The 18574-nt window shown below is 54.9% G+C and overlaps 5 protein-coding genes across 5 annotated transcripts; 1 reads left to right on the top strand and 4 right to left on the bottom strand.

Moving 5' to 3' along the window:
- Positions 1-16: 16 nt before the first annotated feature.
- Positions 17-3781, bottom strand: BDW47DRAFT_125959 (putative transcription factor (Snd1/p100); the record flags this gene model as incomplete). The annotated part of the gene is made up of 4 exons (XM_024816470.1): positions 17-275; positions 352-546; positions 997-3506; positions 3644-3781. The coding sequence occupies 4 exons, from the start codon at positions 3779-3781 to the stop codon at positions 17-19; spliced, it is 3102 nt and encodes a 1033-aa protein (XP_024671992.1).
- A 272-nt stretch (positions 3782-4053) lies between these two features.
- sod1 (superoxide dismutase SOD1) lies at positions 4054-5262 on the bottom strand. The gene is made up of 6 exons (XM_024812723.1): positions 5147-5262; positions 4797-4976; positions 4589-4740; positions 4445-4541; positions 4263-4392; positions 4054-4240 (listed from the first exon to the last, which is right to left on the bottom strand). Exons 1-5 carry the CDS (start codon positions 5157-5159, stop codon positions 4370-4372), a joined length of 465 nt encoding a protein of 154 aa, XP_024671991.1. The 5' UTR covers positions 5160-5262; the 3' UTR covers positions 4054-4240; positions 4263-4369.
- Positions 5263-6315: 1053 nt separating this feature from the next.
- BDW47DRAFT_106182 (sterol desaturase family protein) lies at positions 6316-7104 on the top strand. Its single transcript, XM_024812722.1, has one exon. It carries the CDS (start codon positions 6369-6371, stop codon positions 7074-7076), a length of 708 nt encoding a protein of 235 aa, XP_024671990.1. The 5' UTR covers positions 6316-6368; the 3' UTR covers positions 7077-7104.
- A 112-nt stretch (positions 7105-7216) lies between these two features.
- BDW47DRAFT_106181 (sedoheptulose-7-phosphate:D-glyceraldehyde-3-phosphate transaldolase TAL1) lies at positions 7217-8982 on the bottom strand. Its single transcript, XM_024812721.1, has 4 exons — positions 8679-8982; positions 8462-8611; positions 7852-8400; positions 7217-7791 (listed from the first exon to the last, which is right to left on the bottom strand). The coding sequence occupies exons 1-4, from the start codon at positions 8715-8717 to the stop codon at positions 7555-7557; spliced, it is 975 nt and encodes a 324-aa protein (XP_024671989.1). The 5' UTR covers positions 8718-8982; the 3' UTR covers positions 7217-7554.
- Positions 8983-9069: 87 nt separating this feature from the next.
- On the bottom strand, positions 9070-17934 carry BDW47DRAFT_106179 (Beige/BEACH domain protein). Its single transcript, XM_024812720.1, has 9 exons — positions 17737-17934; positions 14968-17674; positions 14554-14915; positions 10705-14503; positions 10480-10634; positions 10120-10425; positions 9847-10059; positions 9615-9779; positions 9070-9542 (listed from the first exon to the last, which is right to left on the bottom strand). Exons 2-9 carry the CDS (start codon positions 17522-17524, stop codon positions 9513-9515), a joined length of 7587 nt encoding a protein of 2528 aa, XP_024671988.1. The 5' UTR covers positions 17525-17674; positions 17737-17934; the 3' UTR covers positions 9070-9512.
- Between the last annotated feature and the right edge of the window lie 640 nt (positions 17935-18574).

The raw sequence follows: 18574 nt of genomic DNA, 5'->3' as shown, positions 1-18574 counted from the left end.
AAAAAAAAAAAAAAACTCACAAAAGCGTAGCATCCCCATGACTAGCCTTCACCCCCCCATCCTCCGAAGCACGCGTATAGTACTTATTCTCCTCGCACAGATCCTTAAACTCCGAAAGCTTCTTCTCCTGCTCCTCCGTCAAATGGTGCAAGTGTCCCGCGAGCCATTCCGTGCCTGCCGCTTGGGAGGCGGACGCCGCGAGGTCGTTTTTGGGGTCTGTTTCCGAGACGGGGCTCTCGGCGGGGGATTTGGAGCGCCAGAGCATTTTTCCTTCTCTTTTTCTCTTTGTGTTTTTCTTAGGGTCTTGGGAGGTAGAAGGTGGAAAGTACAGAGGGAGATGGTGTCTATGACCGCAGGGCTGAAGTCGATCGATCGATGTTCTTGTTCTTGGTCTGGTCCTTCTTGAACTGGATACGAAAGAGTGAGACGAGCGGCGAGCGCGGCGTCCGGCGGAGATTGGGATCAGCTGTGGAGTCCGGCCAGGTGGTGGATGGGGAATTGGAATGCTGGGCGGACGGGTAGACGGCTAGATGGCGCTTATGCTGACTGACACTGCTGTCAGACTCCAACGAATGGCTTCTTCAAATGACGAAGAATGTTTTTTGTCTTTGGCAAACAAGATCCGTCGTTAAAGCAGATGGCAAACGCGAAATTGAGGGTTTGGGTTGCAGAACCGTGGAAATGTCAACAGTGCTTACATCAGCGGGGCATTACCATGGTTTGTATATATGATGTATGCACGTCTACGGAGTTGTTATGCTGTGCGGATTGTGATGTCAACTTTTGCGATAGATTCAGCTATGTGATACATCCTAATCCGTTCCTAGTGTCGTAAAGAGAAAAAAAAAAAAAAAAGAAGACGAAGAATCCCAAGTGTAGATACCAACATACAAGGAGAAAGGAGAAAAAAAAAATTAAAGAAACAGTAGTAGCTCACTCATGGGGAATAAGAAAGAACAGAAAGAAAGAAAAAATTGAAACAAGGAGAAACCCGACTAATCCTCAGTCAGGTCTCCATACTCCCACATGCCTCGTCGCTCCTGCTTGGCTTCGTCTTCCAGTGTCCGCAGATGGGCGAGGGTCGAGCTGGCAGCGCGCTCCCACGGCTTGAGCTTACGCGGGATCATCGCCATGCCTTCGCGGATGACCTCCGCGTTGATGCTGTGATCCAGGTCCTTGGCTTCCGACGGGTCCATCAGGGTGACGTGCATCAGCCCGTCCGGCGCGACGTGGTCGACGTTGGCGACCAGCTCGCGGTTGTACGTCTGCTCCTCGACGAAGGTGACGGCGTCCTGGAGGTAGTCCGGCGCGACCGGGAACTGCACCAGGGAGAGCGCGGCCTCGCTGGCCTGGGGACGCAGCTTCTGCACGGAGAAGGCCGGGGTGAGCGGCCGCAGACCCGACCACGGCAGGCTCTCCGAGTTGCCAAAGTCGACGTAGACCACCTCGGCCGTCTGGTTGTCGCGGTCGTTGCGGCGGATCTTGGCACGATACCACTCGCCGTCCTCGGAGAACCGGGCGGCCACGAAGTCGCCGGCCTTGGGGGGGCCCGGGAGCGGGGTGGCGTTGGACGGGGTGAGGTGGAAGGAGCGGAAGGCGCTCATCAGCTCCGTCAGGGCGGAGGTGCCGGTGCCGATCTGCTGGATCTTGACGTGGGCGTTGGTCGGATCCACGTAGGTGACCATCACGTCGCGGTAGTCCTTGCGGCGCTGCACGGGCTCGGCCTCGGGGCCGCTGCCGGCCGCGCGCGCCTCCTCCTCGGCGGCGATCTCGGCGGCCTCCTGGCTCGGATCCCAGTCGCGCCAGAGACCCTTGCGGGCGTCCTTGGCGCGCTGCTCGGCGGCGAAGTACTCGGCGGCGTGGCCCGACTGCTCGGCGGAGTAGGCGTGGACGGTGGCCAGGCCGTCCTCGAGGAGGGTCTTGGTGAAGTTCTCCTTGTTCACGTACAGGGTGCCGATGAAGCCACCGACCTTGTCGACGGTCTCGACGTCGATCTCGACGTCCCGCTGCAGGCAGCGTCGGTTGGCCAGATCGTGGGCCTCCTGACCGCACGGCTCGGACGCCTCGCCCGGGTTGCGGGCCGAGCGCGGAGCCCGGATGCCCGACAGGACCAGGGTCAGCTTGGCGTTCTCGCGGGGCACCAGGATGGTGAAGCGGGCACCGGACTTGACAAAGTCGACCACGCCGGGCACGCGCTTCTGGCGCTGCAGGGTGGCGACGGCCATCTTGGCCTTCTGGACGGTCTCGGAGTAGTCGGTGTACTGCTTGACCTTGGGGGGCCGCGACGACCACATGCCCTTGCCCTCCTTCTGGGCGTCGGCCTCGGCGATCATCAGGTCATCGTAGTCGGGGGAGCGGTCGTCGTCGTCCTGGCGGTGGCGGATGACCGAGGCGTAGCCGGCCTCGACGAGCGCCAGGGCCACGTTGGTGTTGCCCTGGACGACGGTGGCGACGTCGCGCTCCTCGTAGCCCTCGTTGGCGGGCTTCTTGCCGTCGACGGTGACCTTGACGTGCTTGCCGATCAGGCGCTTGCGCAGGAACTCCTTGGCGTCGGCGGAGAAGGCGGCCTGCTTGGGGTCGGACGGCTTGGGCTGGCGGACGCTGCTCAGGCTGATCTTCTTCTCGCGGCCGGCCTTGTCGCGCAGGAAGAGGGTGTCGGCGTTCAGCACCCGGCTGACGACGTAGTCCTCGGCCCCGCGGGCGGCGCCGGGGGCGGCCAGGCCGTGGAAGAGCTTGAGGCGGGCGTCCTTGGCGGTCTTCTCGGCGCGGCGATAGTCGGCCATCTGGCCGCCGAGCAGGGGCGCGTGGTGGTCATGGCAGCGGGCCAGACCGGCCTCGAGGAGAAACTTGGCGATGTTGCCGTTGGGGTGGAGCACGCTGGCGATCAACTGGCCCTGGGGGGTGACGCCCAGCAGGGAGACCTGCACCTTACGCTGCAGGATGCGCGACTCGACGAACTGGTTGGCCTCGTCGCCAAAAGCGTCGCCGGGCTGCTCCTTGCCCTCGGCGTTGGTGCGTCGGCTGGCGGGGGCGCGGATGCCGGCGACGGCGGCCAGCACCTGCAGGTGCTCCTGGGGGCTCAGCAGCAGGCGCAGGATGAGGCGGTCGCCGTTCAGCACCTTCTCGACGATACCTTCCAGGTGTTTGCCCTTCCACTCATTGACGAGGGCCTTTCCGTCGGCAATGTCATAGGTGGTCTCGGTGCGGCCGTCGGTCCCGGCCCAGACGCCCTTCCCTTCGGTGCGGGCGTGGTCTTCGAGGGCGCGGAGTCGCTCGAGCAGGGCAGCGGTGTCTTCGGACTCATCGGCGCGCTTGCCGGCCTCTTCGCGCACGCGGACCCAGCCCTCCTGAACACAGATCTCGGGGAGGGCGATATCGAAGGTGGGGAGTTTGATGGTACCGTAGTCGCGTTTGGCACCGGTCGGGATGGTATACAGGACGTGGAATTGGACGACCTTGCCAACGAGCAACTCACGGAGGAATTCACGGGAGTGGAAGGCATATGGCTAGAGTGGCAATCGGCACGAGTCAGCGTTGCTAACAGTCAGGAAGGTGGATGTTTTTCCAAGAGTGATTCTCAGGCCACCATTGAATGGCATGGTCCGGATCAGAGATGGGGGACAGCAAACAGGAATTGACTCACCTCATCACCCTCACGGCGTAACCTGGGGGCAGAGACATAGGCCAGACTGAGAATGCGCTCCTGTCCGGGGTTGGAGACATGCGACAGCACGACCGTGTCGCCCGAAAGGACGGACTTCACACGGGCTTCCAAAGGCATGCTGGGAAGACCGACCGTGAACAACCAAAAACCAGGTATTGAAGGGGAAAAACCGACACGGGGAAAACAAAGAGGGAAAGGCGATAAAGAAGGAAAAGAATGGAATGGAATGAAAAAAAAGGGAGAGGAGAACAGGGAATGGAGGAAATGGAAGAAGTAACTGAGAAGTGAGGAGTGAGGAGGCGCAACGTGGTTAGAACGGAGAAGCTCCCGGAACACCTGACTTGTGGGGACTCCTTTCTTCTTACTAGCTACAGCTACAATTACACCACTTCACCACGACTACAACAGTCAATTCATCAGATCATACAGAACATCACTCAGGGGACAAGGGAAGGATTGCCACATTCTGGTACTGGATCCTGTCCATCGTGCAGATATGCTGTCAATTTATCCAGTGAATATCATCAGGAATACAAGCAGAGAATACAATCAGGAATCAATCAGGAATCAATCAGGAATCAATCAGGAATCAATCAGGGAATACAATCAGAGAATCCTTCATTCATTTTTTCTCTGTTTTTAGATCAGGAAATAATACTAATAGAAACATCATCCCCTATGGTGAATTGAATGTGGGATATCAATTTAAGCAGCAATGCCAATGACACCTATCTCGTTAGTAACACATTTCACCCTACCGAGCAATGGAAAAGAACATACCACAGGCAGGACGGGCACCAGCGTTGCCAGTCTTCTTGGACTCCTCGTTGCCACCCTTGCCCAGATCATCGGTACCAGCGTGGACGACCAGGGTACGCTATCAAAGTCAGTATATCATCAGAATCCAGATATCAGGGGACATACGCCAAGAACGCTCTGGGCACCGATCAGCTTGACCAGCTTGTCGGTCTTGGAGCCAACGGCGTTGCCCTCGGCATCGGTGGTGAAGTTGCCCAGGTCACCGACGTGACGCTCCTCATCGGTGGGAGCGCCGTGGGTCTTGCTGAAGGGGTTGACTGGGTGGCTGTTAGTCGTGTGGTTACAGATTGTTAGGGAAGAGAGGGAGAAATACAGTGAGGACCGGCCGAGGTGCAGCCGTTGGTGTTGTCACCGAACTGGTGGACGTGGAAACCACGCTGGGCGTTGGCGTCGTTGCCGGTGACGTTCCAGGAGACGGTGGTGGGGGTGTTCTCGTCGTTCTGCTCGAAGGTGACGGTGCCCGACACCTTGGAGTCACCACGGAGGACAGCAACTACATGAGATCAGTTAGACCATCAGTTATTCTAGAGGAGACGATGATAGGCCAAAAAATGCTCAAACCCGCTCACACCAAGGTCCCCGAACAGGTCCCCTGGCCACGGTCGATCGTGGATCCATCCGGACCAAAACCAATGAAAATACGGGTGAGGGGGAGAGACTGACCAGCCTTGACCATTTTGATAGATTGATGAAGATTACTTAAGTTGATGGATGGTTGGAGGTGAGAGTGCGTGAGAGTTGAGATGAAGAAACCAAGAGAAGAGAGAGAGAGAGAGAAAAAGAAGAGGGAAGGGAAGGATGAGGGGAAAAGCTACGCTGAGAGTGAGAACCCCACTCGGCGGGGTAACCGGAATGACGTTTTTGTCCAGTTACTTCTTACTCCTGATCTACTCTTCTCTGTTGAATTTATTTTTAAGTGAATTTATTTTTATTCTTATATCCTTCTATCTATTATTCATTTGAATATATGAATTGAAGAGATCATCAGTCTACTGAACTCCCTACCGAGGTAGATGATCGGGAATTATATCGGCTGTCAAGCTCGAAGCTCTCTTATTTACTAATCCGATCCGAGTATCGGAACTCGATCAGATAAGCTGACAGTATATCGAACTATACACTATTACTAGACATATTATATTCTCAGTATATACTCCGACATCTAGATGATCCTCAAGAATGACGATAGACAATTCGGCTTACTCCATTCCCATGAGTCAGGGCTGTCCATCGCATGTTTGCTCTTCTGCCAATGACTGGATGATGACTACCTTGTCCCACGCGATTGGAACCACTGTCCAATGTCCACAGTCGTCAACACTTGAGCTATCGGACTGTACTGACCGAAGACCGATATGCTTGTTCCAATTCTATTTTGATGGACGGAAAGCCCGGATGTTGCGTGACTGGACCATAAGCTTGACCATATAAATTGCTCCTTTCATACGACAATATACATACTGGTATACAACAGACACATACACCATATAACAGACACATACACCATATAACAGACAACACACATACACAGACATACACACAGACAGATAACATATAACAGACAGACAGACGGACATACAAACCTCAGCTACAGCATACAGCTACAAATACAACTACAAATACAACAAAAACTACAGCTACAGCTACAACTACAACTACAGCATACACACACATACATAAAACACAGACACACAAAATGAATACCCTCCCCCTCACAACCTGGCTAATCCAACAACTCACCTTCCACACCACCGCCCTCCTCTTCGAATACCTCGACCACACCAAACACCTCCAACACCTCAAAGCCCGCCCCCCCGACCCCAAAACCTACACCCAGCTCCTCCCCCGCGTCCTGACCAACCAAACCCTCATCCTCCTCCCAACAATGCTCCTCACCCAATCCACCTCCCTCTGCTTCACGCCCGACCCACCCCACCTCTCCCCCACGCGCTTCCTCCTCTCCCTCCCCGCAATGGCAACCGGCCACGACATCGTCCAGTACCTCACCCACCGCTACCTGCTACACAGTCCGCGCATTCCGCTCATCCGCGCCCTCAAGCACGCCATCCACCACTCCACAGCCGCCAGCCGCGGCCTCAGCGCCTGCTACATGTCCGGACCGGACTTCTTCCTCGAGATCGTCCTGCCTTACCTAGTACCCCTGGCAGCTATCGGCGGCGGGGGCGCAGACCCGTACTTTCACTACCTGGTGGCTGCGCTGGGCGCCATCGGCGGTGTCTACGAGCACTCGGGGTATGACTTCGCCTTGCTGATTTCGTCCCCCGCTCATCCTCATCCTACGCCATCTTCTAGATCATCAACGAAAACATCACCGCCCGAAGAGGAAGAGAAACACAGCATCTGGTCCACGCTAGCAGACACCCTCCTTAACAACCGCGCGCATGGCGAGCACCACTCGCGCACGAACGTGTCTTTCTCAGATGGATTCGGCAGTCCGGGCGTGTGTGACTCGCTGTTTGGCACGCGGTGGGATTTGGTGCCGAGGCGGTGGGGGAGGGACGGGGGTGTGGAGTGGGCGTTGGCGGAGAAGGAATGGAGGGTTCAGAGGGAGAGGCTGGTTGAGGGTGGGTAGATACCTAGTATTATTGCATGGGTTGGGTTACTGGTTGGGAGTTACTTGAATGGTGGATTGTATAGTAGGCATTATCATACATGGTATTTAATGGTATATATTAATACAATTACAGTTCAGGAGAGGAGAGGGGAGTACATTTATAGTCAAGTAGAAGATAATAGTAGAGTGAAGATGACTAGTAGAGCAGAGCATAGCATAGCATACCAGTGTAAACAGTTATTATTCCATGACAGAATGACAGACAAACACAACACATCATATCATCTCTGATAGTTTACACCTACTGCCCAGGCAACACCAACCACCAATAATTACAAGTATGAAAAGAACGACACAAATAATTCGTAATTCGTATCTACTATCATCCCAATTTAGGACAAGACAACAACGAAATTTTTACACATCAGGGCATCAAACATGTAGGGTAACAAAGAAGGGATGAAAATCAAAGATTCAAAGGCAAGAAACGAAAGAATTATGCCTGGATCTTCTGCTTAAGGATATTCTTCAGAGTCACCGCATCAGCGGCAAACTTGGAGATACCCTCGCGCAGCTTCTCCACGGCCATGGCCTCCTCGTTGAAGTCGAAGCGGAAGGTCGCCTCGTCGTGCAGGTAGCTGCGCTTGGGGATATCCTGGGCGGCGGCCTGGGCGGCGTCGAGCTTCTTGGGGACGGGGGCGGTGGAGTTGTAGAGGTCCTCGAGGAGGTTGGGCTATAATACTCTGTTAGCTTCCTGTTCTTTACGTCGTCTTCGTGGGTGTGGGTAACATACCGAAATGGTCAGATAGTCACAGCCGGCCAACTCGGTGATCTCGCCCGTGTTACGGAACGAAGCACCCATGACGATAGTGTTGTAGCCGTGCTTCTTGTAGTAGTTGTAGATGCTCTCAACGGACTTGACACCGGGATCCTCCTCGGGGGAGTAGTCACGCTTGTGGGCAGCCTTGTACCAGTCGAGGATACGGCCGACGAAGGGCGAGATGAGGTAGGCACCGGCCTCGGCGCCGGCGATGGCCTGGACGAGGGAGAACATGAGGGTCAGGTTGCAGTTGACGCCGTGCTTGGACTGCAGGACGTGGGCGGCCTTGATGCCCTCCCAGGTGGAGGCGATCTTGATGAGGATGCGCTCCTTGGGGATGCCGATCTGCTTGTAGAGGTCGATGATGTGCAGGGCCTTGTCGATGGAGGCCTGGGTGTCGAAGGAGAAGCGGGCGTCGACCTCGGTGGAGACCTTGCCGGGGATGATCTTCAGGATCTCCTTGCCGAACTGGACGAGGAGGTTATCCAGGGTGGCGTCGACTTGTTCGTCGAGGGTTTTGCCCTGGAGGTCTTATTAGTATGATGGGAAGGACGGAGCTATAGAGAGAGAGAGAGAGATGTACCTCCTTCTTGCCCTTCTCGACGGCGGCCTCAATCAGGCTGGCGTATTCGGGCTTCTTGGAAGCGGCCAGGATGAGGGAGGGGTTGGTGGTGGCATCCTGAGGCTTGTACTTGCCGATGGTGGCGAAGTCACCAGAGTCGCAGACGACAACCTATCCCAGCTTGTTTAGCTTGATTCTTTTGAAGAAATTGAACGAAAGAAAGAAAGGTGGGGCATACAGTGCCGCTGGCCTTGAGCTGATCAAGAGAGGAAGACATGGTGGATGATGATAGCAATGATTGCGGTCAATCAAGAAGATTCAAAGTAGGATGTAGAGGCGAAAGAAGCGATGGAGAGAAAGAGAAGAGAGAGTTTGGAGAGAAGAGGACAGAACCAAGAGCCAGATGAGGGGAGGGGCGTTGAAATAATAGAGAGAAAGCTGGCCGGAGATGGTGGGGCGACGATGACGCTATGCACTTCTCATCCTTTTTTTCTCAACCCCTCATCCTACTTCCCACTACAAGATTATTATGATGACCAGACCTTGTCTAGTTTCTTACTTCTTCTCATTCTTACTGTACTATTCAGCCATCATTGAATGCAATTCTATATGCCCGGACTTCTCACGATCTAGAGCGGTGCAGTGTGCTCCGACTAGCTACCTCTAGCTGGAGAGCTGGACGGTCCACAGCCATCCGGGCTAATCACGTCTCACCGGTAGAACTTCTACACTACTTAGGACTAACTAACACCCTGAGTTTATACCGTTCAATTCGACCCTGTTTCCTTGATGAATTCAATTGACTTTCCTTTTCTTTCGATTCATTTCTTTCCCCTTTTCTTGGTTTTATCCTAGTCCGTTCCCCTCTTCTCCTCCCCCTCGTATCCCCGACTGCGGGGTCCCGGGGGAGTTCGGAATCGGAAATTGTATGTACGAGGTGACCAGATTACATCCATCCCACTTGCATTGCCCAGACCAACAGATCAATGCATAAGCACTGCTTACCACACAGCACATGTGGTTCCTTGGTGCAACACCAAGAACCATCAGCGCAACCGAATCTGAGGTCATCTCAACGGCGCTGCACACAGCTCCATTCATACTAAGCACACACGTTAGCATCATCTTCATAATCATATCACATCACCACGTCCGATCAAGAGATAGGACTCACCACCCTGCCCGCTTCATCCCCCGTGTACACAACATGCGGCAGCGCCAGAATACAGCTGATCCCCGTCGTGATATTCGCCCCGTTGTCGCGGTTACTATCCACATGGTGCAGCTGGCGGATCATCTCTAGCTCGAATTTTCCGTTGCGGATGGTTTTGCTCCAGATCTGGTTCTTACATCAGTATGGATTTCGGAGGTTGAGGGAGTCCCGGGTAACAGGTGAAGGGGCATACGTTGACCACGCCTCGTCGGTGTCCCATGAACAGCAGCTCGCGCTCTTGCCACTCGTTGCCGACGCCCTCGTAAAACACGCACGATAGCACAGGGTCGTCGGTCGTATCCGATGCCGCTTGCTCCAGGAGAAGCGCGCCGTTGAGCGTGTACAGGCTGATGCAATTGCCCCGACAGATGACAATCTCCCCAGTCACGTCATTGATCCGTGCGCACTGCCATGATGTTAGAATGACTTCATTTTTGATAAAGAAACTAGAGATGGGGCGAGCTACCTCGATAGGACCACGCGCAGGAAGCTCCCGGACAAAGCACAGCCTGTTCAAATCCCACAGCATGATCTGGCCGTCGGTAGAAGCCGATAAGAGCGCGCTGAACGACCGCGACACGGCCAGCACCGTCACAGGCGTGCGGTGTCCGAACAGCGATCCCGTGGGCTGTAGATCCACCGATTTGCTCGTCGACGTGAATGTCCACGCAGATACCGTACAGTCTGTCCCTGACGTGATCAGCGTGCGCGAGTCGGCGAAGATCGCACTCGACAGCTGGCCGATGTGCAGATGCTCGAAGTGGCCCAGGAGCTGTAGAAGTTAGCCATCGCGTAGATAGATAGATGTCGCTCGGAAGGGTCATACCTTTCGGCTGTCGGCGGAGTAGAATCGGACGCTGCCGTCTGCGAATCCCCACTCCATGTACTTGTCGTAGGCTGGGGGTATGTTTAACCGAAGAGGCGGTGCGCAAAGAAGGCGGTCGTGCTTCATTGAAAGCGACGACACCTGCTCTCCAATATCTATCACGGAATTAGTCTCCTGCCAAAGAGAAATACAAACACTCCGGATCAAGAAAGGAGGAAAACTAACTTAGAAGCGACAAAGGCTGCTGCGTAAGCGACTCGGCCAGCCGATCCAGCCGCGGAATCCTATGGCGCAGGTCCTCTCTCCCCGAATGGGGCCGATTGAAAATCTGATGCGGCGTCTGTCCGAAATTATGGATAATGCCAATCGTAGCGAGTCGCTCGACAGGGTCATCAATGGTATCGACATCCTTGGCGCCCTGATACGACAGATGGTGGAAAACATTGACGGCTTCGATCGCGGCGTCACCCTTCTGCTTGGTGCCAAACACCAGGTCGATCCAGTGGTGCAAGTTCTGCGTCACATGGGGACTCTCCAGCGCCTCGCGGTGCTTCTGGATGAAAATCTTGGGATCGCCCTTGGCCCATGGTGGCAGTTCCACGGCGTCGATAGTGGTCGTCATATTTTGGAGGACTCCAAAGTCGTACTTGTTTGAGTTGACCAGGAATTCAGGGAGGTAGAAGAACTCGGGGATCAGCTCGCGGACATCGGACATGTTCCTGTGCGAAGCCGACTCCCAGGCTTTGCGGATGGAGTAGAAAAGGCGGTCCGCGTGGTCGAACGTGCCACCTTGCAGCAGGAGATAGGACTTGACGAACGGTTGGAGGCGGATGAGGTACGAACTGACAATCATGGCTGAGGAGTAGTGCGTGCCGTAGTGGAACGGCGGGGCATCGTCGTCGCCCATCTCCGCAAACGCCTTGTACCGTTCCCTGAAGTCGGACTCCCGGTCCAGCGTTTGGCAGCCCATGGGCTTGGACAGGTCGCGGAAGGTCTTGGGGTTGGTCAGGTCCAGCTCTTCACTGGTATAGTCGGCGAGAACCCAGGGGAAAACGGGGTACTGGGTTAGGTCGTTGAAAGTTCTACCCGCGAGAGTATTGATCAGCATGAGGTAGTGGAAGTTGGAGATCTCCCCCTTGACCCATTTGCGCGTGGCCGGATGCACGGGCGAATGACCGAACACGCTGGCGAATTTCGACCCCAGCGACTGGGGCTCATCTTCGGGGCTGCGCAGCGTCTCGAATCGCCAGACATCCTCTGGGCGTGAATGGCCCACGCTGCCGGTCGTTTGAGGCGCTTTAGACGCCAACTGGCTGCAGAGGATGTCTCGCGCTCGTGAGGAGATCAGCGTAAGCAGGTAGCTCGTGCCATCCGTGAAGAAAATCTCGAGAGCCACGTCGCGGAACAGAAACCGCCGTTTGGAGACACTGATCAAGTCGGACCACTTCCAGCTTCTCGTATCATGCTCCTGCGACTTGCGCTCATTAGACTCCCGTCCCGTGATCATGCGCACATATGGGTCGCGTTCATCAGCAGGAGCCTGCCAGACGTTCACGATCTCGCCGTCGGATCTTTGGAAGAAGTTGTCCAGGATATAGATATTTTCTTTCCCCAAGATCAAGAGACCCTCGCAGGCTTCTAAGCCGATAATTCGAGACATATTGCACACGCTATCCACTTGGTCGCCGCGGTGTAGCGTCCTCATGACCTTCCGGTTCTTATCCTCATAATCTTCGAGATCCACTTTCGGGTCATCGATCAGCTCGAAGCTCTCCTCGATGACACTTTTGCTATCCGGACCAACAATGCTCTGCGACGGGCCGTTGGAACTTTCGGCAGTCGTTCCCGTGGGTGTGACAGGGAGGCCATCGTTCCCTGAAGGGCTCAGTTGCGTGTCAATCTTGAAAGTAGGCGGCTCGGATGCTTTTCGCTTGGGCTGGTAATCTTGTCGCTGTCCTGAGTCGTCAGGGACGATGCGAAGACGCATCCGGCTACGCCCTTCCGTCTGATCAAGACACCATTTCCTTTCTTCATCCTCGGCGAGGACACCGCCGAAGCGCTGCAAGTCTCTCACTAGATGGGAAAAGGCCGTCCACATAAACACGTAGTTATCTTGTTGGTCCTGTATAGCCCGCTGGTATTTGAGGAATTCAGAGGCCGATATATTCGATTTCCAGTGCGGAAAGGTGGCGTCGTGCCTTCGGGTCACTTCCTCGCTGAGGGAGTCAACCTGACACCACTGCTTTAATTTTTCCTGGCGCTTAGACAGCCGGCTGCGCGTCAGATTCTCAATATGCGAGTTTTCGTCTCGGACGAACGTGTCCCAGGATTTTGATAGGATTCCGAAAAACAGCGCTTTCAGATCAGCCTCTTGGTCGTCCACCCATTGTAGAAAAGCGGCATCCTCCATGCCAACAAGAGCCTCGAAGCCTCCAGAGAGACGCTCCTGTAACGGGATTGCCGCGAAGCTAAGAACGTGGGTCATCTCCGTCGGCTTTTGCACCAGCATGATCCTGAAAAGACCCGCCGCGGCGAGACGCACGTCGTGGTTTTTGTCGATCAACTTGATATACAGCAGATAGCATAGTAGCTGCAGATTGTCTGACTGGGGCTCGCCATCGGACAGGAGAACGACTTGCCAGTAAGCCAGGCGATGCAAGAAAGCGATTGCATCCGGCCCCTCCGCCTCGGACAGCCTCAGCAGGACGACGTGAAACAGCGTCGTACGGATTGTGTTAATTGCTTGACTGCAGAGCCGAATGCTTTTGAGGCGGGAGACGTCCGGCCGCTGAAGATATTCTAATATACTTCCTGCAAACTCGAGAGTCGAATTCGCATTGTCAACAAACCAACCCTCGTACACGGCCTCCCTCAGATGCGTGGCGAGACGGCCAAGGTTGGTGAGTACGCGTGGCTCGGATAAGACTTCAACATTGGAGAATATCACGTCTTGAAGCGTGGTGAGGAGATGTCTCAGCAGCCACGAGGTGAAAAATGCCTGGTTTTCCGGGAACCCAGGCGGCGCCTTGAGGTAAAGGCCGAGACCGGAAAACTCTTTCCGCTCCAGCACTTGCTCTGTGAAAACTGCCAGAACCAAATCCAGAATCCCAATAACCTGTGGGCAGTCGGTGACCTTGGAAGTCGTTCCACTGGCTTCGAACTGACGGGGACTGAATGTGTGGCGTATACGCGCGGATGATGGTGGATACTTCGCTCCGTCGGAAGAAATCAGGATGAACGACGACCCACGTCTCATGGCATCGCCCTCATCATCGCGAGCTCCAGTGTGTTCCACCATCGTTGTTTGCAAGTCGCTTGCGCCTCGAGAACGGGGGCGCGCGACCAAGTGTTGGTCATCGAAGCTCAGATCGCCCATACGGCAGCTCAATTCAACCTCAGCACCCACGGCATCAGTGCCGGAAACAACAGGAAATAGCACGTAGAGTAGATGCTGGATATATTCAGGCCGTGTCGCAAACTCGCGAAAGCTATGCGATCGCATGTGCATCCCCGCAAAGAAATCTATGACAGTTGATAACAATGACAGTTTTTCAGCTGTGGCGGTAACCGGCACATGGGATGACATTGTGGGGGTTCCAGCTTGCGGTACTTGAGCTTTAGGATGCTCGTCTTCCTGTCCTTCAGAACCAGCGGTCTCGTCGGCCAGGACGGCATGTCTCAGGCCGCTTTGCATCATCTCCATGATGACCGGAAGCATTTCAGGGAAGGCAACAAAAGTTTGATCGCCAAGAAAAAACGTCTCCAGCAGGCCAGCCTGGTCGAAAGGCTTCTTGACGCTTATCTTGCCAACATCAACGCCAAAGAAGATAGCGAAGCATATGGGCCAAATGGCCGGGATCCTCCACCACTTCTTCAAGTATTGGCGCATGATTACGTACCCTCCAGACTTTTCAGAGAACTTCTTACCATAGCCATCGCCGTGGGTAACGAGCAACCGGGCCATTATTTTAGCAGCCAAAACCACGATCTCGGGCTCATCTTCACACATGAGATATAGTAGCCACTGCGCGAGGGTCAGTCCTGCCATTTTAAGAGTAACACTAGTCAACGAACCTTATTTGTAACAGCCCTGGCAAATTTCTTGATGGGAAGGAGATCATGGGCGGTGCACAGTATAGAACAGAGCATCCGAAGCATTTCTATAGCCACAGTAAGACTGGAGACATATTTCTTTCCTTCAGGCGTGTTCGGAGTCTGTCGCGACCCAGCGATAAAACGCATGCTCTTCTTCTTCTGCAATCTGCTGGGTTCTTTGTGCTTATGGATGGCATAGGTGATAAACAACGCCAATGACCGCAGCAAGTCGGCTGACAGGCATCCTTCCAGGAGAGAACCAAAAGCAGACGTGAAAAGATGCAGCGAATCCAGCGTGAATTCCTCGTCTTTCAAGGATTCGAGGAGCTTCTTGTTAACACCTGCATGTTATCAGCACAAGTAAGACGCAGCATCAGGCAATCAGAAACGTACGCATGCGAGCAAGGCGTTTGGCGTTGAACCGACGGAACTGGCTCTCATTGGAGAAGGTACAGAACTGGGAATAGTACAACTCGATGAGGGGGGCGTTCCCATATCTCCAAACGTCCAGGTCCACTAGCAAGACCCTGTACGCCAACGGATTCGTAATGATGGAGAGATTCGGTCGCTCAAAGTTGTAACCCACGAAACCAAGGGTCAGACGAAGGATCGCAAGCGTCAAATCGGACCGCTCATTGTAGTCAGAAGTCACGCTGGCCGTCCTGGCGGGTGCGGAGTTGCTACCCAAGGGCAAGCCGAGCTTGTCACGCAGTAATGCCGCCAGGATACCATAGGCATTCTCCTTCTCCATCGCTTCGCTATTCCGCCAGTTGTCTTGGACTGCCTCATACAAAGCTTCCACAGCCAGACGGGTGGATTCGGGTGTGCGAGCGGCGTGGACCAAGCTCAAATGCACCGCCGCGCATCCTCCGATGCACCAGCTGGCGTCGTCCAGGGAGCGAGGGATTGCAACTACAGGATCACCCGTCAACACCCCAATCCCATGGGCTTGGGTCAGGGCATCATTGATAGCGGGAGTCGCGCCGTTGACGACCACTGCATTCGCTCCCGCTTTGGTTAGCTGGTGAAGATTCCGAGCCGCCTGCTTGGAAAGACACTTGATGAGGCGAGACTCGTCAACGCCGTTAGAGTCATCGTCATCCAGGACCGACAAAGGAGACACGTTGATCAGGATCGACCCCTCGCGGATCAGGACACTCGCCTTCCGACGAATGGCGGTCACGATATCAGACGACTCCTCTTTTCCAGGATGTAAATGTTCATTACGGAGATTTAGAGCAGCAGACGCCTTGTAGGTCTGGAACGAGCCCAGGCAGTCTTGGAAGTTGCCATAGTATCGTGGGCCGAGATTATAGAAGACGGAGATCATATCATCGCTAAATGCCTCTTCTATCAGAATTGCGTTTGCTAAAGACCATCGTGACGTAGACACTCCCTTTCCCAATCTCATTGCCAAGTCTTGTGGGGTACCAAAGAAGGCCTGGACCCGCGGTGTTCGGTGCGTGGCGCTTGGGGCAGGGATACCGGGATACTCGATCCGCTGTTGCTCAACAAATTCACCGTCCACGAACAGGGAAGCACGGGAATAAGACGGTGGCTTGGGCTTCTTGTGCACCACGCATATGTGGTACCATCGGTTGGGCTCAAACACCGTGGATTTGAAACGGACACTTGGACGAGAGCCTCTGATCGAGGTCTGCAGGATAAAATTGCGAGTGTCCTTTTCAAGATATGCCAACAAAAAGCAGCTTTGGCTCGCATCAAACGCCCCAAACACTGTGGTATGCGTCTCTGTGTCAAACCGATCGAAGCGCGCCCATACTGAAAGTGTATACCCCGAGGAGGTTGTCGGGGGAAAAGAGCGGCCCAGGGTCGAGAATTCCAGCGAGCAATACCCATGCAGCGACAGGTCAAACTGCAGGGCGGGCGGCTCCTTCGACCGTTTCAAAACGTCGACCAAGAGCCGAAGAGCATCGGGCGATTCGTGTGCCTTGCGGTAAAGCGACACCACGTCATCCAAACTACTTAGTCCCTGGGCGCACAGCAGGCGTGCCAGTTCTTCGTAAAGATCTCTCTCGTCCCGAGGGCGGCCCTCGCTCAGCAGGAGTGGCAGGATGGAGGATAAAATCCCCGTCGCATGCAGGGCCGTCGTGTTCCTCCGCGACTGCGCAGCCAACTGGCATAGGCACGCCGGGACGGCGAGCCTCTGGATGGGGTATTCCGACACCGGGTGAGCGGACTGTGCCAACCAGACCCGCACAAACGGGTCCAGAAACTCGGGCACTTCAACCGTTTCCGAGCTCCCCAAATACCGATCGATTTCGGCTCTGATATCTGAGAGAGACCATTCCTGGCTGTCTCGGAACTTTGTCCGAAGGGCCGTAAAGATGCCGGCCGCGGCTTCCTGGCACAGGGCCCCCGCCAAGACAGCACCGTAGAATTGCTCGGTATCATTCTCCGCACCGTTCAATTTATCTACTAGAACCTCAAACGCGGCCTCCAGGGCCCGTTGTCCTCCCCCCGCGACCCGAGTCGCGAAATAGCGTTGGTTCGCCGAGTGTTCCTTCAGAGCCTCCCCCAGCACCGCCAACACATCTTTGCACAGCGACAGCAGACATTTCTTGTTCTCCTGCGAAGGATCATCGGGGGTGTAGAGCTCCGAGACTGTCCGGAGCAGCTTCAGCAAGATCTGGAAGCCATGCAAATGGCGGAAGGCCTCCTTGGCCGCGCGGTGGTTATCGCTATCGATGAAGGTATGGCGGAGGCGGAGCAGGCATTCGGTCGCCGCGAGGGCCCCCTGCGCGTCGATGGCGTTTCCGCCAGCAATGGACTGGAGGTCGTCGAGCAGCGGAGCTAACTCGGCGGTCGGCCGCTCGTTTGACACGGAGGAGGACAGGGACGGGGAGGAAGGGGGGGTCGCCTGGTTCATTGCGCCGCAGAAGCTTATCCCCGAGACCCGAACTGATGGCCGGTGACCACCAGGAACCATAAACCTGCACACGGCGGAGTAATGAAGGCGGTCTGCATTGGTATGCGGTGAGGTCACGACTGAATTAGCGGGCGTAATCCGCACACATCGCACAGCCGAAATGGAAGAGGCGACGGGAGAGAGAGAGGAGGTGGGGAGCAACGGTCGCAACTGAGCAGGTCAGAAGATGGATCAGCAATTGCACGACCGTAATGGGGAAGGGATTGACCAACGAGAAGCAGATGAAGATTTTGGACCGATCTGGGGGAGGTAAACTTAGAATCCTGGCCTCCACACCCTCAAGAATGGAGAGTCTCAAAAAAAAAAAAAGGAATGGGGGTTGGGGTGGTGTGGGATGCCTTGGAAGTGTCTTCTGCCCGAGTCACTGGAGCGGGTTTGTTGCTTCAAGCGGGGACGGTCGGAGGGCAAAGAGCACCGTATCAACTTATCTTACCTAGTACTGTACCTAGCTAGCTAGGTATCTTAGGTACTGTAGGTACCGTCAGTGCCAGACTGCCAGTCGAGTCTACCAAGGCACCCAGGCACTCAGGCCAAGTAGACCAACTGGGTTTAGTGGGCCGCATCATCGATTATCAGGTGATGCCCGTGATCCATTCCGGCGTCATTGGTCAACTGGCAGATATCGATAAGCCGTCTTATCTCGTACGGTATTACGCTGTATCGTGTCACAACGCATCCATAGATAGTATCATCCTAGTACGGAGTATAACTCTCCCAATCTTCCTCCATGATCCACTTTTGAGTCAGCCGAACAGGCACGGGACTTTTGGGTTGCCTAGGAACTATTCCGTGGATGCGTCTGTAGTCTGAGTTCTGTAAGACAGGTAAATTCCTGTGGACAGGATAGACTGACCGATTCTTCCACCTCGGGAGGAATGGTCGATCCATTCATCCAGCTACGCTCCATATTACCGAGAAGGGAGACACCCAGGTACCTCCAAAACGTGGATGAGGAGAAAGTGACCTATGACTTCATTTCTGCTGTTGAGCTCTCTGCATGGTGAGTCAACCACCGGAACATTGGCCAGGGAGGGGATTCCTGGTCACCAC

Source organism: Aspergillus candidus (genome assembly GCF_002847045.1).
Source record: "Aspergillus candidus strain CBS 102.13 unplaced genomic scaffold BDW47scaffold_23, whole genome shotgun sequence".
Classification (NCBI taxonomy): Eukaryota; Fungi; Ascomycota; class Eurotiomycetes; order Eurotiales; family Aspergillaceae; genus Aspergillus; species Aspergillus candidus.
This window is presented reverse-complemented; position numbering and strand designations above follow the sequence as displayed.

Coding starts and splice junctions, on each gene's coding strand:
- BDW47DRAFT_106179 (XM_024812720.1), bottom strand. CDS start 17,524: ATGGTTCCTGGTGGTCACCGGCCATCAGTTCGGGTCTCGGGGATAAGC. Junction 10,635..10,704: donor GCAGCCTTTGTCGCTTCTAA/GTTAGTTTTCCT, acceptor ATTCCGTGATAG/ATATTGGAGAGCAGGTGTCG. Junction 9,543..9,614: donor GGGATGAAGCGGGCAGGGTG/GTGAGTCCTATC, acceptor GTGTGTGCTTAG/TATGAATGGAGCTGTGTGCA.
- BDW47DRAFT_106182 (XM_024812722.1), top strand. CDS start 6,369: ATGCTCCTCACCCAATCCACCTCCCTCTGCTTCACGCCCGACCCACCC.
- sod1 (XM_024812723.1), bottom strand. Junction 4,741..4,796: donor CACCTCGGCCGGTCCTCACT/GTATTTCTCCCT, acceptor ACAGCCACCCAG/TCAACCCCTTCAGCAAGACC. Junction 4,393..4,444: donor TGGTGCCCGTCCTGCCTGTG/GTATGTTCTTTT, acceptor CTAACGAGATAG/GTGTCATTGGCATTGCTGCT.
- BDW47DRAFT_106181 (XM_024812721.1), bottom strand. CDS start 8,717: ATGTCTTCCTCTCTTGATCAGCTCAAGGCCAGCGGCACT. Junction 8,612..8,678: donor AGCTCAAGGCCAGCGGCACT/GTATGCCCCACC, acceptor AAGCTGGGATAG/GTTGTCGTCTGCGACTCTGG. Junction 8,401..8,461: donor TCGAGAAGGGCAAGAAGGAG/GTACATCTCTCT, acceptor TAAGACCTCCAG/GGCAAAACCCTCGACGAACA.